General features: G+C 43.3%; 1 protein-coding gene across 1 annotated transcript in view; it reads right to left on the reverse strand.

Moving 5' to 3' along the window:
- Positions 1 to 22,884, reverse strand: part of LOC144685076 (eukaryotic translation initiation factor 4 gamma 2-like) — a 36,888-nt gene extending 14,004 nt beyond the window's left edge. The window contains 7 exon segments of the mRNA XM_078549611.1: positions 269 to 371; positions 10,489 to 10,557; positions 12,598 to 12,663; positions 13,372 to 13,427; positions 13,430 to 13,486; positions 18,144 to 18,276; positions 22,586 to 22,884. Coding sequence (XP_078405737.1) covers positions 269 to 371; positions 10,489 to 10,557; positions 12,598 to 12,663; positions 13,372 to 13,427; positions 13,430 to 13,486; positions 18,144 to 18,276; positions 22,586 to 22,884 — 783 coding nt within the window.
- Between the last annotated feature and the right edge of the window lie 256 nt (positions 22,885 to 23,140).

The following is a 23,140-nucleotide window of genomic DNA, read 5'->3' on the forward strand; positions in this document are numbered from 1 at the left end:
AAGGAATAACACCAATCTCAAGTGTTGCAAACATTATAATTGCTAGAGAACATGCTTTGTTTGTTGAGGTTTTAAACATAGATGCATTAAAATGGAAGTTGGTGAACTATGTGCAGGAAAGAATAGCGGAGAGGGAAAACATAAGGACAAGCTGAGTGAGAGATAAAGAGGTGGGAAGCATAAACATCAGCTAGGCTAATTGGGCCAAATGCCCTGTGCTGTAACATTCAATGCAATTAGTTTGAGATTGCTATTAAAACTAACTCACCAGTAAAATGATCCCTTTTAGGACCAGTTTAGAGTCTACACCCACATTGAGGAGCTCAAGGCATAGCTTGTCAAACTTTTCTGGAGTAAGCTTGTTCAAAATGCTGAAAAGAAAAAAAAACATTAAATTCACTTTCAAAGTCAGAGGCATTAATGTTGAAAATTGATGGAATATTCAGGGTAAATTTCCATTAGCCTACCACATTTTTAAAAATCTCAAAGTAATCAAATCATCAGGATACTCAGTCACTGATTTGCTGCAGTGGTGGATCATCACCTACAAGGCAGTGAAAACAAATGGCACTGCTTTCATAATTTAAAAAAGGTGAATGCTGGGAACATCCAGGCCTGCTGTAAGCATTGTTTCATATACACATCCTTCTCCAAAACCCAAAAAAGGTTCAATTCATTGGTCTTCTCTTCAGGTACTGAGAACTGCAAATCCAGCATTTCAGAAGAAATGTTTAATGATTGCAGAATTCTGCATGTTTGATACAGGAATTGTACAACATAAAGCACCAACAGGCTAATTAGCATCAACATCCTCAATTTTCCTCCCAAAACTCCAGCTTGATAAGACAATCAACAATTTTAGGAGATAAAACCAGAACCAGAAACTGAAGTGCGAAGTTGATCTACAACCCACCATTCTGCTAAATCTACTTGGGAGTTGGTCATCAAGCCTTACCATCAAATTTGCAAGAATTCTTAACATTGAAGTTAGCTTCAAAGGACCATTTTTTGAAAGTTCAAGGCAAAGTGAACAGTTAATCTTAGAGCAATGCCACATAACGAACACAATTAGACTTCAAATAGCATTTTAAACTGCACAAACTGATCACCAATTTGACCATAACTGGATGAACTGTAAAAGCAATCATTTGCATAAGAGGAAAATTATCAGGTACCTGTAACTGAATTTACTGCTAAGGAAAGCAAATGAACAGATTACCAAAAAAGGTGTTGCATGATTGAAGTTTGGTGCTTACAATAGAAATGTCAGTACATACCAACAGTGCACCCCTTAGCAAACATCAAGACTGGAATTCTTCAAAATACAGTTCATGGGAAGCAGCTCTGGCAACAACCAAGTTCCACAACAATGTTAAACAATAGCTTAAACAGATTACATCACTTAAGTGACTGGCTAATGCACCAATTATGCATCGCTTTTTAAAATAAAATTCTGAAAGCCAACGTTATCCCACAGATGCTGCTGCATTGTGCCCCAACTTGTCTAGAAATAAATTAAAACACAGGATGTTGAAATTTGACTCCAGAGTATAGGCATACCATAGCAATTACAACAGGATTCATTTGAACAAGCCTCTGACCAAGTTTATTTCTGTAATTCACAACCAAGGAACAAACACGCAATTAACTGCTCATGAGTTTGACAACATGAATAAATATTGGGGCACTGGTCTTGGGTCCTGATAGCATTACAAATTCAGCAACTGGCCTGAGAACAGACTGTCAACCCTCGAGTGCATAGATACAAACAAACATCTAGACAATCTCAACCTCATTCTTACATTTTTCTCCTGACAGTTTTTGAAGGATGCTAACCAAGAATCAGGAAACTACCTCAGGAGTACTCCATCTTACAGGATTTCCCAATTTGAACCCCTGTTCATTTCTCTGCATCTTTGTGGGATTTGCCATGTTCCTTACACTACAATAAGGACTGCACTTCAAGAGTGTTTCATGGGTTGCAAAGGGCTTTTGGCCATGAAAGGCACTACAAGTAAGAGTCTTTATCGTAAAATGGCCCCCGAATCAAAAATATTGCATTTATCTACAAAAAAAAACTTCCAAACCAATGCATTAGCTACAAGGAATATCTGCAACTTGTTCCTCTGCTGGAAGCATGTTGGGCTGTAATTCTTCATAAAATAGCTTAACCGATGAACTAAACACCCCCTGCAGAAAAACAATTCCTACTATCTATCTATCCAGAGACAGGCAGCAAGATTTATTTTGAAAACATGCCTATTCCAAGAGCACTGCAAACTATGGTAATGCTACTAAAAGAGCTTTGCATTTATACAGCACTTTTCCTGACCACCAGACATCTCAAAAGCACTTTATAAGTGACTAAACTTTTAGTAGTGTTTCAGTGACTGTACCACATACAAAGACAAGGACAACATGGGAACACAACCAGCTGCAAGCTCCTCTCCAAGCCATGCACCATCCTCAATTGGAACTATATCATTCCTTTATTGTTGCTGGGTCAAGATCCTGGAACTCACCAACATTCTGGGTATATGGTTCAAGGCAGCTGCAGCTCACCAGCACCTTCGAGCACAATTAGAGTTGGGCAATAAATGCTGGCTTAGCCAGTGATGCCCACGTTCCATGAAAGAATATACAAAGCATGCAGCCAAATTGCAAACTCTCAAACAGCAATGTGATAATGAACAGATAATCTGATTTTGTGACTGAGCATAAATATCAGTCAGAACACCAAGGTTAACTACCCTACTCTTTGAAAGAGTGCCATGGGATCTTTCACAAGAACACATTTAACATCTCATCTGAAAGACAACACTTCAGACAGTGGAGCGTCAGCCTTGATTTTTGTGCTCAAGCCCTGAAGTGGGACTTGAACCTGGAAACTTGCAATTCAAAGGCAGGAGTGCTACCAGTTGAGCTATGGCTGATTAGAATAATAAACTAATTTAAGAAAGGAGAGTTGAATTTTCTGGTATCAACATCCATCAATTCAGTTTCATCATGAGTGCATCTACAGGTGAACAGCATTGAAAGTCAAGGTAGCTGCATGGAAAGATTTGCTGAACTCCTTGTAAAACTAGTTCTCACTTTCACAAAGTCAGAAGCAACAAGATTGATTTACTGAGCAAACAGGTGCTGACATGAACATACCAAACCAAGAGGAGCACGTACACAATTTTAATTTTTTCTGGGGGGCAGGGTTAGAAGATTTATGAAAGCCAATTTCTTAAATGTAAACAAAAGCTTGAATTTACACAGTACCTTTTACCTCAAGATCCCTTCTGTGGATCACCACCTTGACATGGTGGATAGGCTTGTGCACTCAAGACAATCCCTTAGCAATGCTGTCAGGAGTTCCTTGCTCTGGTAGGGTCACCCATGACAGCAAAGTCTGCAGCTGCCAGATAAAGTGCAGTTAAAAAGCCCACAACTGCAGAACTGATGAAGGAAGGCTTCATCCCTGAAGGGAGACCTGTTGCTTGCCATTTCAACACTCCACCCTGCTCTCATGCCCACATGTCCGTCCTTGGCTTGCTGCATTGTTCCAGTGAAGCTCAACGCAAACTGGAGGAACAGCACCTCATCTTCCGACTAGGCACTTTACAGCCTTCCAGACTGAATATTGAGTTCAACAATTTTAGATCATGAACTCTCTCCTCCATCCCCACCCACTTTCCAATTTTCCCCCTCCTTTTTGTTTTTTCCAATAATTTATATAGATTTTTCTTTTCCCACCTACTTCCATTATTTTTAAGTGTATTTCCATCCACTATTTTATCTCTACCTTTTAGCCTATTTTGATCCCTTCCCCCTACCCCCACTAGGGCTATCGGTACCTTCCTCGTCCTGCTTTCTACCCTTAATTAGCACATTCCTTTAGATAATATCACCACCTTCAACACCTCTTTGACGTTTTGTCTGTGACATCTTTTGGTTATCTCCACTTATCACTGGCCCTCTATCCAGCTCTTCTTGTCCAACCCCCCCTTAAACCAGCTTATATTTCACCTCTCTTCTATTTTTACTTAGTTCTGTTGAAGGGTCATTCGGACTCGAAACGTTAACTGTGCTCCTATCCGCAGATGCTGCCAGACCTGCTGAGTTTTTTCAGGTATTTTTGTTTGGATTTCCAGCATCCGCAGTTTTTTGCTTTTATCTATTTGCTAAATCCTGTTGTGATGGAGAATTGGCAACAGCGAAGGGCCATCTATAGGCCAAGGTCAAATGGACAAAAGCTCTTTCACTCAGGATGGTGACTCAAGAATGACAATGCCATCCATCAACACTGGAAAGAACATTTTCAGTAACTACTCGGCCATAAATCCATTGTGGTAGCTGATACTACCCTCCCCACCAATACCCCGTGGTAGAATCCATGGGTAAACCACCGTCGATGGGAGATTGCAGCAAGCAAACAGATGAACAAAGCCTGCGGGGCTCCAATGTCATTCCAGCTGAGGTCTTCAAAGCTCACATTCAATGGATTTGTGAGGAAAGAGGCTGTTCGCCCCACCACAACTTCAGGAATGCAACAACTGTAAACATCTTCAATGAGGAAGAATAAATCATGCTGTGGAAACGAAGAGGTATTTTCCTCTTGCCCAAAGCAGGGATCATACTGACACGTATTCTCCTGAATCACCTACTTCCTGTGGCTGAGCAAATCCTCCTAGAGGCAGTGGCTTTAGACCTTCAAGAAGAGCCTCTGACATGGTCTGTTGCCAGGCAAATCCAAGAAAAATGTTGAGAAAACCAGTAACTCTTCATTGCATTCAACTTGACCAAAGTATTTGACTCAGCAAATAGTTAGGCTCTGGATTATACTCAAGGTTCTGATGCCCAAGAAAATTCATCACAATCCTGCAACTGCCTTGAGTGGCAGAACTGAAACAGTCACCTTAAAATCTAGATTGGTGTCATTCAATGGCATTACCGTCACTGTATCCCCCACTAAACAACATCCTGGGGGTTTAACATTAGCCAGGAACTGAACTGGAGCAGCCATATAAATACTGTGGCTACAAGAGCAGATCAGACGCTAGGAATCCTGCAGCAAACAACTCACCTGATTCCACAAAGCATGCCCATCACCTGCAAGGCACAAGTTACGAGTGTGATGGAATACTCTCCACTTGCCTGGATGAGTGCAACTCCAACAGCACTCAAGCAGCTCAGCAACAACCAGGAAAAAGCAGCCCGCTCGATTAGCACCCCATTCACTCCCTCTATCACAGACACACAGTGCCAGTGTGTACCATCTACAGGATGAACAAGATCCCTCTACAAGCCCCCTTAGACAGCACCTTCCAAGCTCTCAACCATTACCATCTAGAAGGACAAGGGCAGCAGATACATGGGAACACCACCACCTGGAAGCTCTTCAAACCACTCATCATCCTGACTTGGAAATATATCACTGTTCCTTCACTGGTTCAAAATCCTGGAACTCCCTCCCCAACTGCACTATGGGTGTACCTACACCACATGGACTGCAGTGATACAAGGCAGCTCACTATCATCTTCAAGGGCAAGTGGGAATGGCAATAAATGCTGGTCTAGCCAGCAGCACCCACATCCCATGAATGAATAAAAAAGGTTGTTAGCCCCCATACTATTAATCTATCACCTCAAAGATCAACTGCCTTCATACACCTGTTACCTCCATTCCAAAGCCATTGATAGGATTTAACACCAGATTAGTCAGCTCAGCCTTCCACAAACCACAGCAGCAAGTGTTTGACACAAAGGCCTCTGCAAGTCAAAAGTCCCAGTGTTCAAATCAGTCACCACACTCCTGTACTGCAATGAGTCCAGATCTACAGTGGCATCCGTAGCTGCATCTTCCAGATTCAACAGGACAAACGGCATGTCCTTCTTGAAGCCAGCTCCACAAGCATTCAGGCAAATCCCTTGCAAAATCAACTACAATAGACAGAGGTGAGGTGAGATTAACTGCTCGACACCGCCACATTTGACCACGTGCTGCATCAAGGAGCCCTAGCAAAACTGGAGTCAATGGGAATCGGGGGGGGGGGGCTCTGCTGCTGGGAGTCATATCCAGCACAAAAGGAAGATGGTTGCAGTCGTTGGAGGTCAATCGTCTCAGTTCCAGGACATCACTGCATCAGTCCCTCAGGGTAGTGCCCTAGGCCCAACACTTTCAGCTGCTTCAATGACCTTCCTTCCATCATGTCAGAAGTGGGATATTTGCTGATGACTGCACAATGTTCAGCACCATTCATGATCCCTCAGATACTGAAGCAGTCCATGTCCAAATGTAACAGATCTGGACAATATCCAGGCTTGGGCTGACAAGTGGCAAGTTCGCACCATACAAATGCTGGGCAATGATCATCAACCAGAGAATCTAATCATCACCCCATAACATTCAATGGCATTACCAATGAACTCCCCACTGACATCCTGGAGGTTACCATTGACCAAAAACTGAAATGGACTAGCCACATAAATACTGTGGCTACAAGAGCAGGTCAGAATCCTTCAACAACTCACCTCCCGACTCCCCAAAGCCTGTCCACCATCTACAAGGTGTAAGTGGAGAGTATTCCATAACACCTCTGACCTGCCTGGATGAATGCAGCTCCAACAACACTTGACACCATCCAGGACAATGCAGCCCACTTCCACAAACAATCTCTCCCTCCACCACCAATGCATAGTGGCAGTAGTGTGTACCATCTACAAGAGGCACTGCAGAAATTCATCAAAGCTCCTTCGACAACACCTTCCAAACCCATGGCTGCTACCATCAAGATGGACAAAGGCAGCAGATACATGGAACGTCGCCACCTGGAAGCTCCTCTTCAAGTCACTCACCTTGGAAATGTATCACTGTTACTGGGCCAAAATCCTGAACCCCCTCCCTAACAGCACTGTGGGTGTACCTACACCACAGGGACTGCAGCAGGTCAAGCCAGCAGCTCACCATCATCTTCAAGGGTAATTAGGGATAGACAATAAATGCTGGCCTAGCCAGTAACACCCACATCCCGTAAATGAAGAATAAAACAGGAAACTCTGGATGGCTGAAGAACATCTGGCCTGCCAGATCCTGTTTCTCAGCTCAAATGGCCAGTGCTACAGGGCAGGGCATAGAAAATACTTCAAAGAAACTCAAGCTCTCCCTGAAGCACAGCAATGATGCTAACGATTTCAGGAGCTTGTTAACAATTGTTCAGAATGGCAAAAAATTTGTCCAAACATCACCATGCTTCAAATCAAATGCCTTAAATGAGGCAGAGTGGCAGCAGGGAAGCAAAGCAGCAAAATCTTACACTCTAATCCCAATGCCTTTTGGGATGTCCTGCTCCATGTGTCCAAAAATCTCCAAGTCAAGGGTCAGCCTGCTCAGTCACAAGACCACCCATGACTAACTGGTGACCGAGTAGATATCACCTTGAAATCAAGGGGCAGACAACCTCAGGACCCCCCGCCCTCCCTATCAGTGCTTTGTTTTTAAAAGCAAGCACACAGTTTATAAAGTGTAGAGAATACTGCAATGTGCACATGAAGGCCCCACAAATAAGATGGATGAGCAGATAGATGGCATTACTGAGGGATAGATTTGGCCAGATCATGGTTGATGATTGACAGATTGCATGATTACATTTGTGCATGCGTGCACTGGACATAACCATACTTCCAGTGGTAAATTCTTACAAGCTGAGACTTGACAAAAGTAATATGGTAGATGGTGCAAGGAAATTTGTTTGGATTTCAAGGCCTAGCTTTTTTATTACCAGATACCCATCAGGGACACAGTGGCCACAAATATAATGTTGTCTTACAAGATGATACAGCCAGTAATCCACAGGAGCAATCACCTCCATTTATTCAACAAGTATATATCATTCTCAATACATATGCATTAATTTGCTTTGATAGAGCTAAACTACGAGCGTCTGGTGTTTTGCATTTTATAATGTTCAGAAAAAATTATACTAGTCTCAAAGCCAGTGTATGGATCTGATTTGCAACCTATTAAATCAACAAAATAAACCTAACAAAAGTAACTGCTAGATGGAAGCTACATAAATCATGGAAGTCAGCTTTTAAACCACCATCTGTTAACATTCCCAAGCTTCAGGATCTGGCAGCCGGATCACAAGGCAGCTACTGCTCCATGCAACCTAATGAAAGTAATGTCAGGGCTAAGCACCGACAAGGGCATCTCAATTCTTTGTACACTGCTGTCAAATGAGCCTGTAGGAAGTTTTTCCTGCTCTCACCCTCTCCAAATGTAAACTTGCCATGGAGGAAAAGGCCTCAAGACTTAGCAGGAAGGCAAACAGCTACAAAAATCTGAACATTCTAGTTTTACTTTGAAGTGTGCTAACTGTGGAGCAGATTGAACTGAGCCTGTAGTAGTATAAGTAAAAGCTGCCAAGACAAAATTGGACATCAAGTGTTTTATTCCCCAAAGCAAACCTACAAATAAGAGCATGTTTCCTCTTCATTGTTACTTTAAAGCAGGATTTATTTTTAAAACAGGGCACAGAATCTCATTGCAGCACCCATTTTGGAATCTGAATGCAATGGTTTTGCAGTGGAGACTACATAGAAAGCATTTTTATCCAAGATTTAACTCCAGATGACTTATTTTATATAACAGGTTTACAAACCAGAAAGAATTAACATAGACAATCCCTGACTTCAATCTTCCATGAAGCTCAATTTTAAACTACAATCACACAATTCATAACAGATGTAGATATCTGATGCACAAATAGAAAATTAAAAACCTGACTACGATCACCCAGGACAGGTCATGGAACATATACAATAATGCAATGCCTCCTTCATAAATACAAAGACGGTAGTGACCTTGGCTACTCCTGACGAACTATGTGAATCTAAAATTATAATGGTTATTCAATCAGCCATAAGACAAAAACCACCATGAGATGGGTCCAGCTGATTATATACATATCGGTGCTCACCTGGGACATCTGAGAGAAGACAAGAAATTCAATTCAATAGGTGTCTTGATCAGCAACTCAATTTATAAACCATTTAAATAAAACTAAAGTGATTTCTGGCCATTTTCAGGCACTTAGCCTTCCTTTCAGAACTCTAGCTTTCAAGGAGACAATGAGGTTATGGAATCTGACCATCACCATTGGAGTGATGGACAGCAACATTAACTATTCTCTGCTGCAAATGAGCCAAGTATGCTTAGTTATAAATCAAATATTTTCAAATACTAATGTCCTGGACAAAGTCCAGCATAAGGCTGTCACCTTCTAAATAGAAATGAGGATGCAATGATATTTAGAACCGAAGTAGGTGCTCTGCTCACTGAACACACCATGAATTTACTGAGATAGGTGGCAAGTAGCTACATACAAACAGACCCCTCCCATCCAAAAACCCTAATGGGATCTTGATTCCAACAGCAGCAAATTAATTTCAATATGGTCCATGCTTTTGCTTAATGCCTTGTCTAAGCTGGTCCTTGGTGGAGAGTTGGTTTCGATGCTCTAGATGAGAGGTGAAGACCCCTATGTTTTTGGGCTCTCAACTGTGATCCACTAACCATGAAAAGTGGTGGCGCAAGTTGGCACTATAGGAGGGGATGGAAGAGGAAGAGGACGAACCTAACACAAGAAAGAGTAGGTCGTATGATCATTCAAGTTGGCTCTACCATTCAATTAAGATTATGGCTGATCTGATCTTGGCCTCAACTCCACTTTCTACCTGTCCCTCATAATCCTCCTAGAACACATTGGCAATCTCTGCCCCAGAGGGCAAAGACTAATGACCCCCAAAGAAGAAATTCCTTATTTCCATCTTAAACGAGACCTCTTATTTCAAAACTGTGCCTCAAAGTTTTAGATTCCACACAAGGCAAAATACCCTCAAGTCCCCCTCAGAATCTTACGTTTCAATAAGATCACCTCCAATTCTTCTGAACTTCAATGAGTATAGGCCCAACCTTTCCTCATAAGGGAATCCCTTCATCCTAGAAATCAACTCAGCTCAAAGAAGATTCACCATCTCCAATGCAAGCATATCCCTCTTTAAATACAAACAGCTATACAAAGTGCTCCATGTACTGTCTCACCAATGTCCCATACAAAGACTTCCCTAATTTTATATTCCACCCCCCCCCTCATTCCAATTACCCATTTTGGAATATAGAGGAGTGTTCCAGATTTCCAGTACCATTTGCCAGGAAGCCCCCCCCTCTAAACAAACCACCACATCACCTAAATGGCTTAACTCTAATTTTAAGAGTATGTCTCGTTCTGCACTCTCAGCAGAACAGATCGTTTCTTCCACCCTATCAGTATTACGAGTGCCTCAACTTAATATGCAAACAGCCCTCAATCCTAATTCTTTTTGCCCCTATCATTCTGGCTCAAACCATGAATCGTAACCCCAAGCTGAAGTACAATTCTAGATTAGAATGCTGTAAAACAACTTTCATTACCATAGACAGTTAGGAAATTAAGAACTCACCCTCTGACTTTCCTGAAGATTCCATCTTGTCGTTCTTTCTCATTCAAGGAGTTGGCATCTCGTTTAGTGCTTTAGGAAGGAACCCATCTCTGTACGCTAGGTCCTGGGGTTCCCCCCAGGATCCGGCTGTAGAGAGATAGGAACAAAGTCTATAGCAACAGCTTAATATGATGGTTATCTGATCTATGTAATTAACCAGCTCTGGTGAAATGCTGCAATATCTCAGTTGGTAAAAGCAGCTTCAGTGGCCGCACAAAGCAATACCTAGATTCAATTTCAAATTTATGCTAAGTCAGCTGGTCACAGCCAAGATATCATCAGGGAAGCACCCTTACTCTTATTCTCCATTACTTTCCAGCAATTTACTTGTCAGAAAAGCATCCATGTGCTGGAATTCATATCTAAAAGCAGCAATTTGGACATACCCTGGAAATGGAAACATTTGCAGACCAATGGAGAAAAGCAATGCAATGGGCCCGACTGGATGGACTGATCGCTCTCGAACATCAACAGGCAAAATGGGCCAAAAGACCTCCTTCGTGCAATATGATTTTATGTACGAGTATCAAAAGGACAGGGATTGGAACAGCTATCAATGTCTTCTTCTGAAGCCAGGCAAATGCAATGAAACACTTAGAACAAAGGGCAAGAATGCAAAGGAGAACACACAAAAATACCAACTTCAGTGATGCCTTAACATTAGCTATCGCAGAGCATTTTAATAGATATTTGTATCCAACCCACGCTACTTTTAAGTCAGTAACATTTTAATTTGATTTTTGCACACCAACCACACTTACCTTTAGTTTGGTACCAATACAACTACTTACACACTTTTAACAAACATCCCAAGGTGCTTCACAAGAACACAAAAATAAGAACAGTCACGAGGATTAAGACACATGACCTAAAGCTTCAAAGTGATGGTTTTTGGGGAATGTTTTAAAGGAGGAACAAGGGGTAGAGGTTCAGGGGGAAAACTCCAGAGGTAAGGCAGCTGAAGGCCACTGAGATAAAAGCAAAAAACTGCGGATGCTGGAAATCCAAAACCTCTACCTGTCCCACCCCCCCACCCCTCCCCCTTAAACCAGCTTATATTTCACCTCTTCTCTATTTTTACTTAGTTCTGTTGAGAATCATATGGACTCGAAACGTTAACTGTGTTCCTCTCCGCAGGTGCTGCCAGACCTGCTCAGTTTTTCCAGGTATTTTTATTTTTGTTTTGAGCTGAAGGCCACTAATGGAGGAGCAATTAAAATTAATGGATGTTTAAGAGGCAAAATTGTAAGATTTCAATTGAGGACATTTGGGCTGGAAGAATTTAGAAATGGGAAGACAATGTCAGAGAGGGAATTGAAAACAAGGACAAGAATTTGAAAATCAGGCATTATTTTAACAGGCATCAATGTAGGGCAGCAAGCAGAAGGGTGATGACTGAAGGCAACGCTCCCTAAAACTATCACTTGAAGCTTTAGGTCATGTGCCCTAGTCTTTGTAACCGTCTGGTTTTGCTTGTGTTCTTGAGAAGCACCTTGGGATTTTTATGTTAAAGGCACATAAGTAGTTGTATTGATACCAAACTAAAGGTTAGTGTGGTTGGTGTGCAAGTATCAAATTAAAATGTTACTGACTTGTGCAGGTTACATACAAATATCTATTGAATGTGCTCTGCGATAGTTAATATTTGGCATCAAGTTATCACTGAAGTCGGTCTTGTGTGTTCTATTTTTTGCATTCTTGCCTCTTGTTCTGGGTGCTTCATTGCATTTGCCTGGTTGCGAGAAAAAACATTGATAGCTGTTCCAATCCCTGTCCTTTTGATACCTGTACGTAAAATCTAATCCATGAAAGCAGGCCATTTGCCCTATTTCACCTGTGCTGTCTCTTTCAGAGAGAATCATTACAGCACCGGGGGCTATTCAGCCTGTCAAGTCTTATTGTTGGAAGTGAGGGTGGAGAAGGCAGGGCAGATAGGGTTTAAGATGGCAGTTTACAGTAATCAAGCAAGGGGTGCTCTTTGTATTCCATGTACACTATTCCTCACAATGAGCCTAAAGATTTCTGATCTGAAACCACAATTTTAATAGCCTTTTGAGAGTTGATAGTTACCTGTTGCTGGCAGTCTTGGGATAGTGCTGAGGCGCACCCCTACCTCCTCCTCCGCCCGAAGAAGCACTAGAAAGATGAGAAAATATCTCAGCTCAAAAAAGGCTTCCGACAACTCTTGCATTAGTTTAACCATTGCCACTCATGCTCAGACACCTTATAGTTGGCAGCTATTAATATCATTGGTATTGAATGCTCAATGTAGTTCTAGTCAACAATACTAGTTTCAACAGTCCTTTGTCAAAAGGCAGGCAGTCATCGGCTCAACTGAAGAGTTAGTAAGTCACAGAGCCCAATACAGCCTTGCTATGAAGCCTTAAATAACTTCAAACTGGATGCTGTGTACCACCAAGGAACCACTTCAGGACTATGCTACAGAATTCATGACTACCCACACAAAAAAAATCAAGAGGATCAGCCATGAAATTGAGAACACTCCAATACCCTGATTTGAAAATTCTGTAGACAAGCAAACCTAGAAAGAAACTGAATCATTCAGCCCTGTATTTTAACAAATCAAGTTTATTCTAGACATTTCACATACAATCCAGAGCAGTAATTTATGAATCTGGAAGTCACTATTAATAGCACTGAACAGACCATGCACGACGGTTAAATGCAAACGCAGGCATTTCCTTGTACCCTGTTTAATTCACAAGTCACTTCATAAGTAGCAGCAATTCTAGACAGCATCACCAACATATGGCGTTTTATATTTGGAAGAATTTAACTTTAAAAAAAAATAAAGCAAATCACAGTGACAGCTAGTATAGGTACCTGAAACGAGAAGCAACCCCTTCTGCGATCACACTCTCCACTTTGGCGGCTTGACACAACGAAAAACTTCCAAAAGAAGAAGATTAAAAAAAGGGAAGGGTGGGGAAAGAGTTACCTAGGAGAGAAAATAACACAATCACCCTTCTGATCTATTATAACTGCACCCTGTCCAATTTAGGTGCAAACAATGAATCATCCCAGGCAAACTCCACCCAGTCCATTGCAGAAAAGGGAAATATGGCTGCACCAGCCTTAACCGGATAAATGCAGGCAAGATATGGCTCGCCTTTAATAGACTCAATGACGCAGGGCAATTAAAACAGGATTATTTCTCAATCTGCGATGGGGTGGGAGGAGCCAAAGAGAACACCAAGAATTTTTTTGGGGGGGGGCGGGGGGGGGGAAAAGAGGCAGGAAGACATGGTAGATGACATACAAGGAAAATGAGGAATTTTAGAGGGGGGGGAGAGGAGGAGAGAGAGACAGACGGGGGAAGAGAAAGACGAAAACACAAAGATCTAGGTACTGAGACAAAGAGAATCCGAGAGAAAAGAAAACCCGGAAAGAAAGCAGGGAAGACATCCATCACCACCAATACCGCCCCCACCCACACTCGGGGGTGGAGACGAGAGTAAATGGAAGAAAGACAATTAGAAAAAGAAACAGTGAGGAGCGCAAATAAAGAGGTGCAACAAAGTCTGGAACCAGCTTGTAGCAAGGAGTTGTACAAAGACGACCCAGAAACGGCAGGGGGCCGAAAAAGCCAATGAAGACGACTAGACACCCCCCCCCCCACCCACCCAAAAAAAACCCACAAAACCAGGAATCAATTCAGGGGGCAAAGGAAGGGAGCCCAGGGAAAGGCTAGTAAGGGCAGGGGACAAAGAGAAGAAAGTAGTCAGTTCATTCACAGATACCCGGTCAAATACTTCCTAATGGCCACGATCTCGATCCGATGTCCGTTCATCCAGGCTCTCTCCAGGTTGGGAGAATAGATATTCAATACGGCAAAGAACCCCCACCCGTGGAAAAAGTAACTTGAGCCCAACAAATTCACCCACAAACAAAAAACGAAAATAAAACTTCAAAATCAAGCTACTAGGGCAGCCTCTGTACAACAAGCCTTGTTTCACTCGAAGCCCAGACCGTCGCCGCCTCCGCCATTTTGTGAGGAGTCGCCGAACTAAGACAAAATGGCGGCGGCACCGCTCTCCCCACCGAATTCGGCCCCACCTCACCTCACCGTCCGCGCCGCCCAGTCACTCCGTGTCGGTTTCAGTGCTTCCCAAATTAAAAAAAAATAAAATGGTAACAAAAGGAGTCATTAAACTATATTTCTAAAAACCCGATCCGCATAGATGGCAACGCGAAGCGGGAGCTCAGAGACACCGGCACAAAGAGACGGAGCTCCGCTGCCGCCAGTTAGCCGAATGGATTCTCTTACCCACAATACACCGCACCTTACCGTGCAGGCTAACTTTATTTCCGGATCCGCGCCTTTTTAATTTCCCTATTTATTCTACCCCGCCCCCCCACCCTCGCGCGAGTTTGGCCACAACCAAACTTGAATCACGCGTCACGCTGATTGGCAGCCAACTCGCACCAGTCACGCTGGCCCGTTGTGTGATACGGCCCGCCCCCTTAGCCAATCAGACAAAGCAGGGCTGGCTGGGCTGGACTCGCCCGCTGATTGGCCGGTTGCTTCAATGCAGCCGCACTGCGGATTGAGCCGGTTTGGCCCCTCCCCTCCCCCCACAATCTGCCACTCTCCTCCTCAGTACGCGTCACCTTTTTCCACTCCGATTTCGGGAAGACACGCCCCTTTTACTCCTCTCTTCGTTCTCCCCCACTTTCCGGACACCCCGCTCCTTTTCTCCCTAGGCCGCATGTCACCCCGCCTCTTTCTAAATCTTCCATTTCTCGCCCCCTGGTGATACAGATTTCTGATTGGCTTCTCCTGCTCGTCCCAGGATAGAAACCGTCAGTCAATGGAACCAAGGGACCGTCCATAAATAACATGTCTTTTCTCCTACACCGTCCCCTCCCCCCACCCCCACTAGGCCATCTGTCACTTGCTCATCCTGCTTTCTACTCTTAATGTCACCATTAGCACCTCCTTTAGCCAGTATCACCATCATCAACATCCCTTCGACCTTTCATGACATCTTTTGCAATCTCTCCTTTGCCTCCACCTATGGCCAGCCTTCTATCCAACTTCACCTGTCCCACCCCCCCCTCCTTAAACAGTATATACTTCACCACATTTTTACTTCTCTTTAGTTCTGAAGAAGCGTCATACAGACCCAAAACGTTAACTGTCTTTCTCTCCACAGATGCTGTCAAGCCTGCTGAGTTTTTCCAGCAATTTCTTTTTGCTTCATAAATAACATGGCCTGACAAAGCGATTCTTGAATTCTAACTCTGTTCCATTATTATGAATAATTGTAATAGTAATAATTCTGAAATGAATTGTTAATATCTCACTTCTATGTAGAAATGGGAAAGCCCCTTGAAGCATTGAAGTCCTTCCCCCACCCTAATTTTTATGCTGTGAAAATGCTAAAATTTATGGATTGTCCCTGAATCACATCTGGTCTTACAACAAAGCTTTTGAACTTATTTTTCAAAATAATAACAAAACATATATGTTGTAATATTGTTTGGTGTCTCACTAAGAGTTCTGGAGGTATGTGTGTTTGAACATAAACTGTTTATTGTTAACATACAACTACATACGTAGCTCCAGTGTATAGCCTTGTCTAGGTGCTATCATTGGTGCAGAGAGTCTAAGAAGTCTGCATATTCTATCTCCTGTCTACTGTCATGTGTCTCTCTGTAACATACTGTGGGCAGTTCTATTCTCTAGACTCACATTAACTCTTGCTATGCTGAACACCCATATACTATACCTCCCCCAAGTCTTTACCTAACATATTAACAGTACAATCTTTCTTTATGTGCTACCCCTGCTCACACCCTCAAGTCTCTGACTTTATAAATACAGAAGGTCTGGAGGTTTTATTACTTTTCCAGATCTCATTCTCTTCCCATTCAGAAGGCTGGTAGTCTCAGTTGTTTTGGGCTGACTTTGCTGGTTCGGAGTTGAAATTGTAGTACTCAAATACCCGGTTTTCAACATATGGTTCGCTTCTTGCGCTCTTTAATGTTATGGTTTTTCTTTGTTGATAATCCACCTTCTATGATCAGATACCATGTTCCTTCTGGGGGAATGTTCATAGACCCTACTGAAAAAGAAAACCTGAGTCCACTCTATCATATTCTACCTGGAAGTTGACATGTCAAAAATGGAACTTTCATTTCCACTTGTTTCACAATTTTAGCCAATTTTTTTTTAATCTAATATTTTCCAGTTCATCTTTTCATTCAGATCAGCAACTACTCTGGTGAGTTCAGTTGCCTTTGTTTTGGAGTTATCTGCAGAATCCTTATACAAGCTTAATCACTTCACCGGGGCATTCTGTCCCTTTCAGAGCCTTTTTCCCATGGTCACTGACTGCTCCTTAAATTCTTTCAATTCACTTGTTAGATCCTCAATCTGTTTCATAGAATTTTTCTTATCTGCTTTTAAAGTCTGGATTTGTTCTTCCATGCTGCATATCTCATCTTTCATGTTCTTCAGATTGGATTGAGGTTCAAGAATTACATCAGTTTTGGTCATTAATTTTGCATTCAACCAACTCTTCTAATTCATCAGCAATTCCTTTTCCTGATCCATTTCTCATGATACTTAATAGAGACTTTTTTTGATACTTGAAGTCCATCAAGTTCTAATTGAAGATCTATCTTTGTTAAATTTGCTTCTAACAAGGTTATCATTTAGGCATTTCAAGTCCTTTTTCAAGTGTTCTACTTCCTGTAAATGACGAGGTGTCAGCTGTGGCTCCGTTCACAGCACCCTCGCCTTCGAATCAGAGGGTTGTGGGTTCATGTCCCACTCCCGGAAACCAAGAACTGTGACTGTACTCGAAAGAGTTGCAATCTGTGACTGTTGATAACTCGAAAGAGTTCCTGTAAATGACTCTCCAGTGCATCAGGTCTCACTTTTTATTAGCAAACCAATCTTTGATATATCAAAGCAAAAAACTGCGGATGCTGGAAATCTGAAACAAAAACAAAAGTACCTGGAAAAACTCAGCAGGTCTGACAGCATCTGCGGAGAGGAATACAGTTAACGTTTCGAGTCCGTATGACTCTTCACCAGAACTAAGGAAAGATAGAAAAGAGGTGAAATATAAGCTGGTTTAAGGGGGGTGGGGGTGGGACAGGTAGAGCTGGATAGAGGGCCAGTGGTAGGAGGACATCTATGACATCTTTTGGTAATCTCCACCTATCACTGGCCCTATATCCAGCTCTACCTGTCCCACCCCCTCTTAAACCAGCTTATATTTCACCTCTTTTCTATTTTTCCTTTGATATATGAAAGTTGGTTCGCTGCACTGAACAGTTTTCCCTTAGCAGAGCCTAATTCCTATCGTTCAAGCTCACATTCTTAAATTGCACTTCTGCTTAGTGTTTCTGAGACTCTTCATGCTCCTTTGTGAGAACTTCCACCTAGGTATGCTGCAGAAGTGGTAGAGCACTATTTTTCTGACTGTCGAATTGGAGCTGCAAGTTTTCTACTTTTTGTTGCTCCTGAGCTAAGAATTCTTCATCTTCTCCTTTCCCTCCTGCAGTTCCAAAACTCTGTTGTTCAGTGAAGTTTTCATTGTCTCAAATTCTTCTACAGGAATGTGTTGTAACTGTATTCCCACTTTCAGCGTCTGGATGTCTGATTGCAGCCTGGCATTTTTCTCCTGGAATATAGAACATTTCTGAGTTTTCTCTGCCAACTGCTTCTTCAGTTCTTTCAGCATGGCATTAAATTCATGTTGCTCTCCTTCATAGCTTTGCAGAGGAACAAACTGCAACCTGAGGGATCCTTGTAGCATGTGAAGGTCCTTCAACAGGTTTCCCTTTTCTTTGCAAAGCTCAATTGCTTCATCTTGAGTTTTCTTGTAATTCAACAGAGTATGCTTCACTTGGCTTTGCTGTTTCTCCATTCTGCTGTTCAAGACAGTTTTCATTTCAACTCGCAGACATTTCCTCCTACCTCTCCCTGGACCATGACCCCACCACAGAACATCAGGCCATTGTTTCCAGGACTGTCACTGACCTCATCTCCTCTGGAGATCTTCCTCCCACAGCTTCCAACTTGATAGTCGCCCAACCTCGGACGGCCCGCTTCTACCTCCTACCCAAAATCCACAAACAGAACTGTCCTGGCAGACCGATCGTGTCAGCCTGTTCCTGCCCCATGGAACTCATTTCCCGTTATCTTGACTCCCTTCTCTCTCCCCTTGTCCAGTCCCTTCCCACCTACATCCGTGATTCCTCTGACACCTTACGTCACATCAACAATTTCCAGTTCCCTGGCCCCAACCGCTTCCTCTTCACCATGGATGTCCAATCCCTCTACACCTCCATCCCCCACCAGGATGGTCTGAGGGCCCTTAGCTTCTTCCTTGAACAGAGGCCCCAACAATCCCCATCCACCACTACTCTCCTCCGTCTGGCTGAACTTGTTCTCACACTGAACAATTTCTCCTTTAACTCCTCTCACTTCCTCCAAATAAAAGGTGTGGCTATGGGTACCCGCATGGGCCCCAGCTATGCCTGTCTCTTTATGGGGTATGTGGAACATTCCTTGTTCCAGTCCTACTCCGGCCCCCTCCCACAACTCTTTCTCCGGTACATCGATGATTACTTCGGTGCTGCTTCATGCTCTCGTCGGGACCTGGAAAAATTTATTAATTTTGCTTCCAATCTCCACCCCTCCATCATTTTCACATGGTCCATCTCTGACACTTCTCTTCCCTTCCTTGACCTCTCTGTCTCAATTTCTGATGATGTAATGGATATTGGTGGACAGTCTAAGCCTACCGACTCCCACAGCTACCTCGACTACAGCTCCTCACACCCCGCTTCTTGTAAAGACTCCATCCCATTCTCTCAGTTCCTTCGCCTCCGTCGCATCTGTTCTGATGACGCTACCTTCAAAAACAGCTCCTCTGACATGTCCTCCTTCTTCCTTAACCGAGGTTTTCCATCCACGGTCGTTGACAGGGCCCTCAACCGTGTCCGGCCCATATCCCGCGCATCCTCCCTCACGCCTTCTCCTCCTTCCCAGAAACATGATAGGGTCCCCCTTGTCCTCACTTATCACCCCACCAGCCTCCGCATTCAAAGGACCATCCTCCGCCATTTCCGCCAACTCCAGCATGATGCCACCACCAAACACATCTTCCCTTCACCCCCCCTGACGGCATTCCGTAGGGATTGTTCCCTCCGGGACACCCTGGTCCACTCCTCCATCACCCCCTACTCCTCAACCCCCACTTATGGCACCTCCCCATGCCCACGCAGAAGATGCAACACCTGCCCCTTCACTTCCTCTCTCCCCACCGTCCAAGGGCCCAAACACTCCTTTCAAGTGAAGCAACATTTCACTTGCATTTCCCCTAACTTAGTCTACTGCATTCGTTGCTCCCAATGCGGTCTCCTCTACATTGGAGAGACCAAACGCAAACTGGACGACCGTTTTGCGGAACACCTGCGGTCTGTCCGCAAGAAAGACCCAAACCTCCCTGTCGCTTGCCATTTTAACACTCCACCCTGTTCTCTTGCCCACATGTCTGTCCTTGGCTTGCTGCATTGTTCCAGTGAAGCCCAACGCAAACTGGAGGAACAGCACCTCATCTTCCGACTAGGCACTTTACAGCCTTCCGGGCTGAATATTGAATTCAACAACTTTAGATCTTAAACTCCCCCTCCCCCCATCCCCGCCCCGTTTCTGCACCCCCCCTTTTTTTTTCAATAATTTATATAGATTCTTCTTTCCCCACCTATTTCCATTATTTTTAAATCTAAAACTAAAACCTTGTTAGTCTTTTCCACCCCACCCCCACTAGAGCTGTACTTTGAATATCCTGTCTTCCATTCTTAATTAGCACTTTTCTTAGACAAATATCACTACCTTCAACACCTCTTTGATCCTTTTGTCTGTGACATCTTTTGATTATCTGCTCCTATCACTGCTTATCTCCACAATCACCACACCCTCAACGTCTCTCTTCCACCCCCCCCCACCCCCCACCTTAAACCAGTTTATATTTCTCCCTTCTCCTAACTATGCTTCAGTTCTGCCGAAGGGCCATGAAGGCTCGAAACGTTAACTGATTTCTTCTCCGCCGATGCTGCCAGACCTGCTGAGTTTTTCCAGGTAATTCTGTTTTTGTTTTTTCATTTCTTCATGCTGCTGAAAGGTTATGTACTCCTTTTGTACTAGATCTTGAAGGATAATCAGCAGTTTTTTCAAATGTTTATCTTCTTGTTCAGCTCTTGCCTTCTCACTCTGCACTTTTGTGCATTGTTTTGTCACTACTCACAGTTCCGACACAGCTTTTTCTGAAGTAGTTTTCAACATCTTTTTTAACTCCATGTTTTCCCAGGGGCACAAGTTGATTATTCAAAGAGTCTTTCAAGGCAGCAAGTCCTTCGAGTACATTAAGATGAAAGCAAAATACTGCAGATGCTGTAAATCTGAAACAAAAACAAAAATAGCTGGAAAAACACAGGTCTGACAGCATCTGTGGAGAGGAAGACAGAGTTAACGTTTCGAGTCCGTACGACTCTTCATCAGAACCATGAACTGTCTTCCTCTCCACAAATGCTGTCAGACCTGCTGAGTTTTTCCAGCTATTTTTGTTTTTGTTGCCTTTGAGTATATTTTCTGCCTGCTGTTGTGCCTGACTGTATTCCTGGTTAAGTTCTTCAACTAAGATAAAAGCAAAAAACTGCGGATGCTGGAAATCCAAAACAAAAACAAAAATACCTGGAAAAACTCAGCAGGTCTGGCAGCATCTGTGGAGAGGAGCACAGTTAACGTTTCAAGTCCGATTGACCCTTCAACAGAACTAAGTAAAAATAGAAGAGGTAAAATATAAGCTGGTTTACGGGGGCAACTCCAGCATGATGCTACCACCAAACACATCTTTCCTTCACCCCCCCGGCGGCATTCCGCAGGGATCGTTCCCTCCGGGACACCCTGGTCCACTCCTCCATCACCCCCTCCACCTCAACCCCCTCCCACGGCACCTTCCCATGCAACCGCAGAAGGTGCAACACCTGCCCCTTTACTTCCCCTCTCCTCACTGTCCAAGGGCCCAAACACTCCTTTCAAATGAAGCAGCATTTCACTTGCACATCCCTCAATTTAGTCTACTGCATTTGTTGCTCCCAATGCGGTTTCTTCTACATTGGAGAGACCAAAAGCAGACTGGGTGACCGCTTTGCAGAACACCTTTGGTCTGTCCACAAGCATTACCCAGACCTCCCTGTCGCTTGCCATTTCAACACTCCACCCTGCTCTCATGCCCACATGTCTGTCCTTGGCTTGCTGCATTGTTCCAGTGAAGCTCAACACAAACTGGAAGAACAGCACCTCATTTTCCGACTAGGCACTTTACAGCCTTCCGGACTGAATATTGAGTTCAACAATTTTAGATCATGAACTCTCTCCTCCATCCCCACCCCCTTTCCGATTTCCCCCCCTCCCCCCCTTTTTTTTCCAATAATTTATATAGATTTTTCTTTTCCCACGTACTTCCATTATTTTTAAATATATTTCCAACCATTGTTTTATCTCTACCTTTTAGCCTTTTTTAATTCCTTCACCCCACCGCACCCCCACTAGGGCTATCTGAACCTTGCTTGTCCTGCTTTCTACCCTTAATTAGCACATTCCTTTGATAATATCACCACCTTCAACACCTCTTTGTCCTTTTGTCTGTGACATCTTTTGGTTATCTCCACCTATCACTGGCCCTCTATCCAGCTCTACTTGTCCCACCCCCCCTTAAACCAGCTTATATTTCACCTCTCTTCAATTTTTACTTAGTTCTGTTGAAGGGTCATTCGGACTTGAAACGTTAACTGTGCTCCTCTCCGCAGATGCTGCCAGACCTGCTGAGTTTTTCCAGGTATTTTTGTTTTTGTTTAAGTTCTTGAACTCCCTCTTCGACTTGCCAACAATAGAACTCAGAGTTGTTATTTCCTTCTTATGCTTTTCTGGTGATATGTACTGACTCTGCACACGATTCAGGTTTTCGCTTATTGCATTCTTCAAAACATTCAATCTTTATGTTTCTTTCAAAACCTTCTTGTACCAAGTGACCCCTCAGAAGTTTGGTCCTTCAGATCTAGATTAAGATGAACAGTTTGGTTCATTGAAGATTTTAGTTTATCATCCATTTTTGAAGGCAAGTACTCTGCTCGAAGCTTCCATTTTAAGTCTTCCAATTCAGCTTTGACATGAACATTTTCCAATCTTATTTCTGTCTTTTCTTTCTCCGCCTGCAGCAGAGCTTTCCCCTTGTCCTTCATTTTGGTTTCACTGTTAGCCAGGTCTGTCTCCGAAGTATTAGTTTGTTTCAATTTTGTAATGGTGCTACTCATGGCTTAATCATCCGCTCGCATCTTGGAATGCTGTACAACATTCCCTTCAACCAGTCAGTTGGATCAGCACTGCCAGCTACTATTGCAGTTTGGGTAGTGTGTCAGCCTTTTCAAAAAGATCTATGTTTAAGCCTTGTGGCTTGTTCTTAGCCTTTACTTTCCTCTGCACTAAACTCTTCAGCTTGTGCACATAATTGAGCTGAGGTTGTCTGCCACCTTCTTGTGGTTTGCTTGGGTATTGTCTTTTGCCCTTTTG

Source organism: Cetorhinus maximus, chromosome 9, assembly GCF_964194155.1.
Source record: "Cetorhinus maximus chromosome 9, sCetMax3.hap1.1, whole genome shotgun sequence".
Taxonomy (NCBI): Eukaryota; Metazoa; Chordata; class Chondrichthyes; order Lamniformes; family Cetorhinidae; genus Cetorhinus; species Cetorhinus maximus.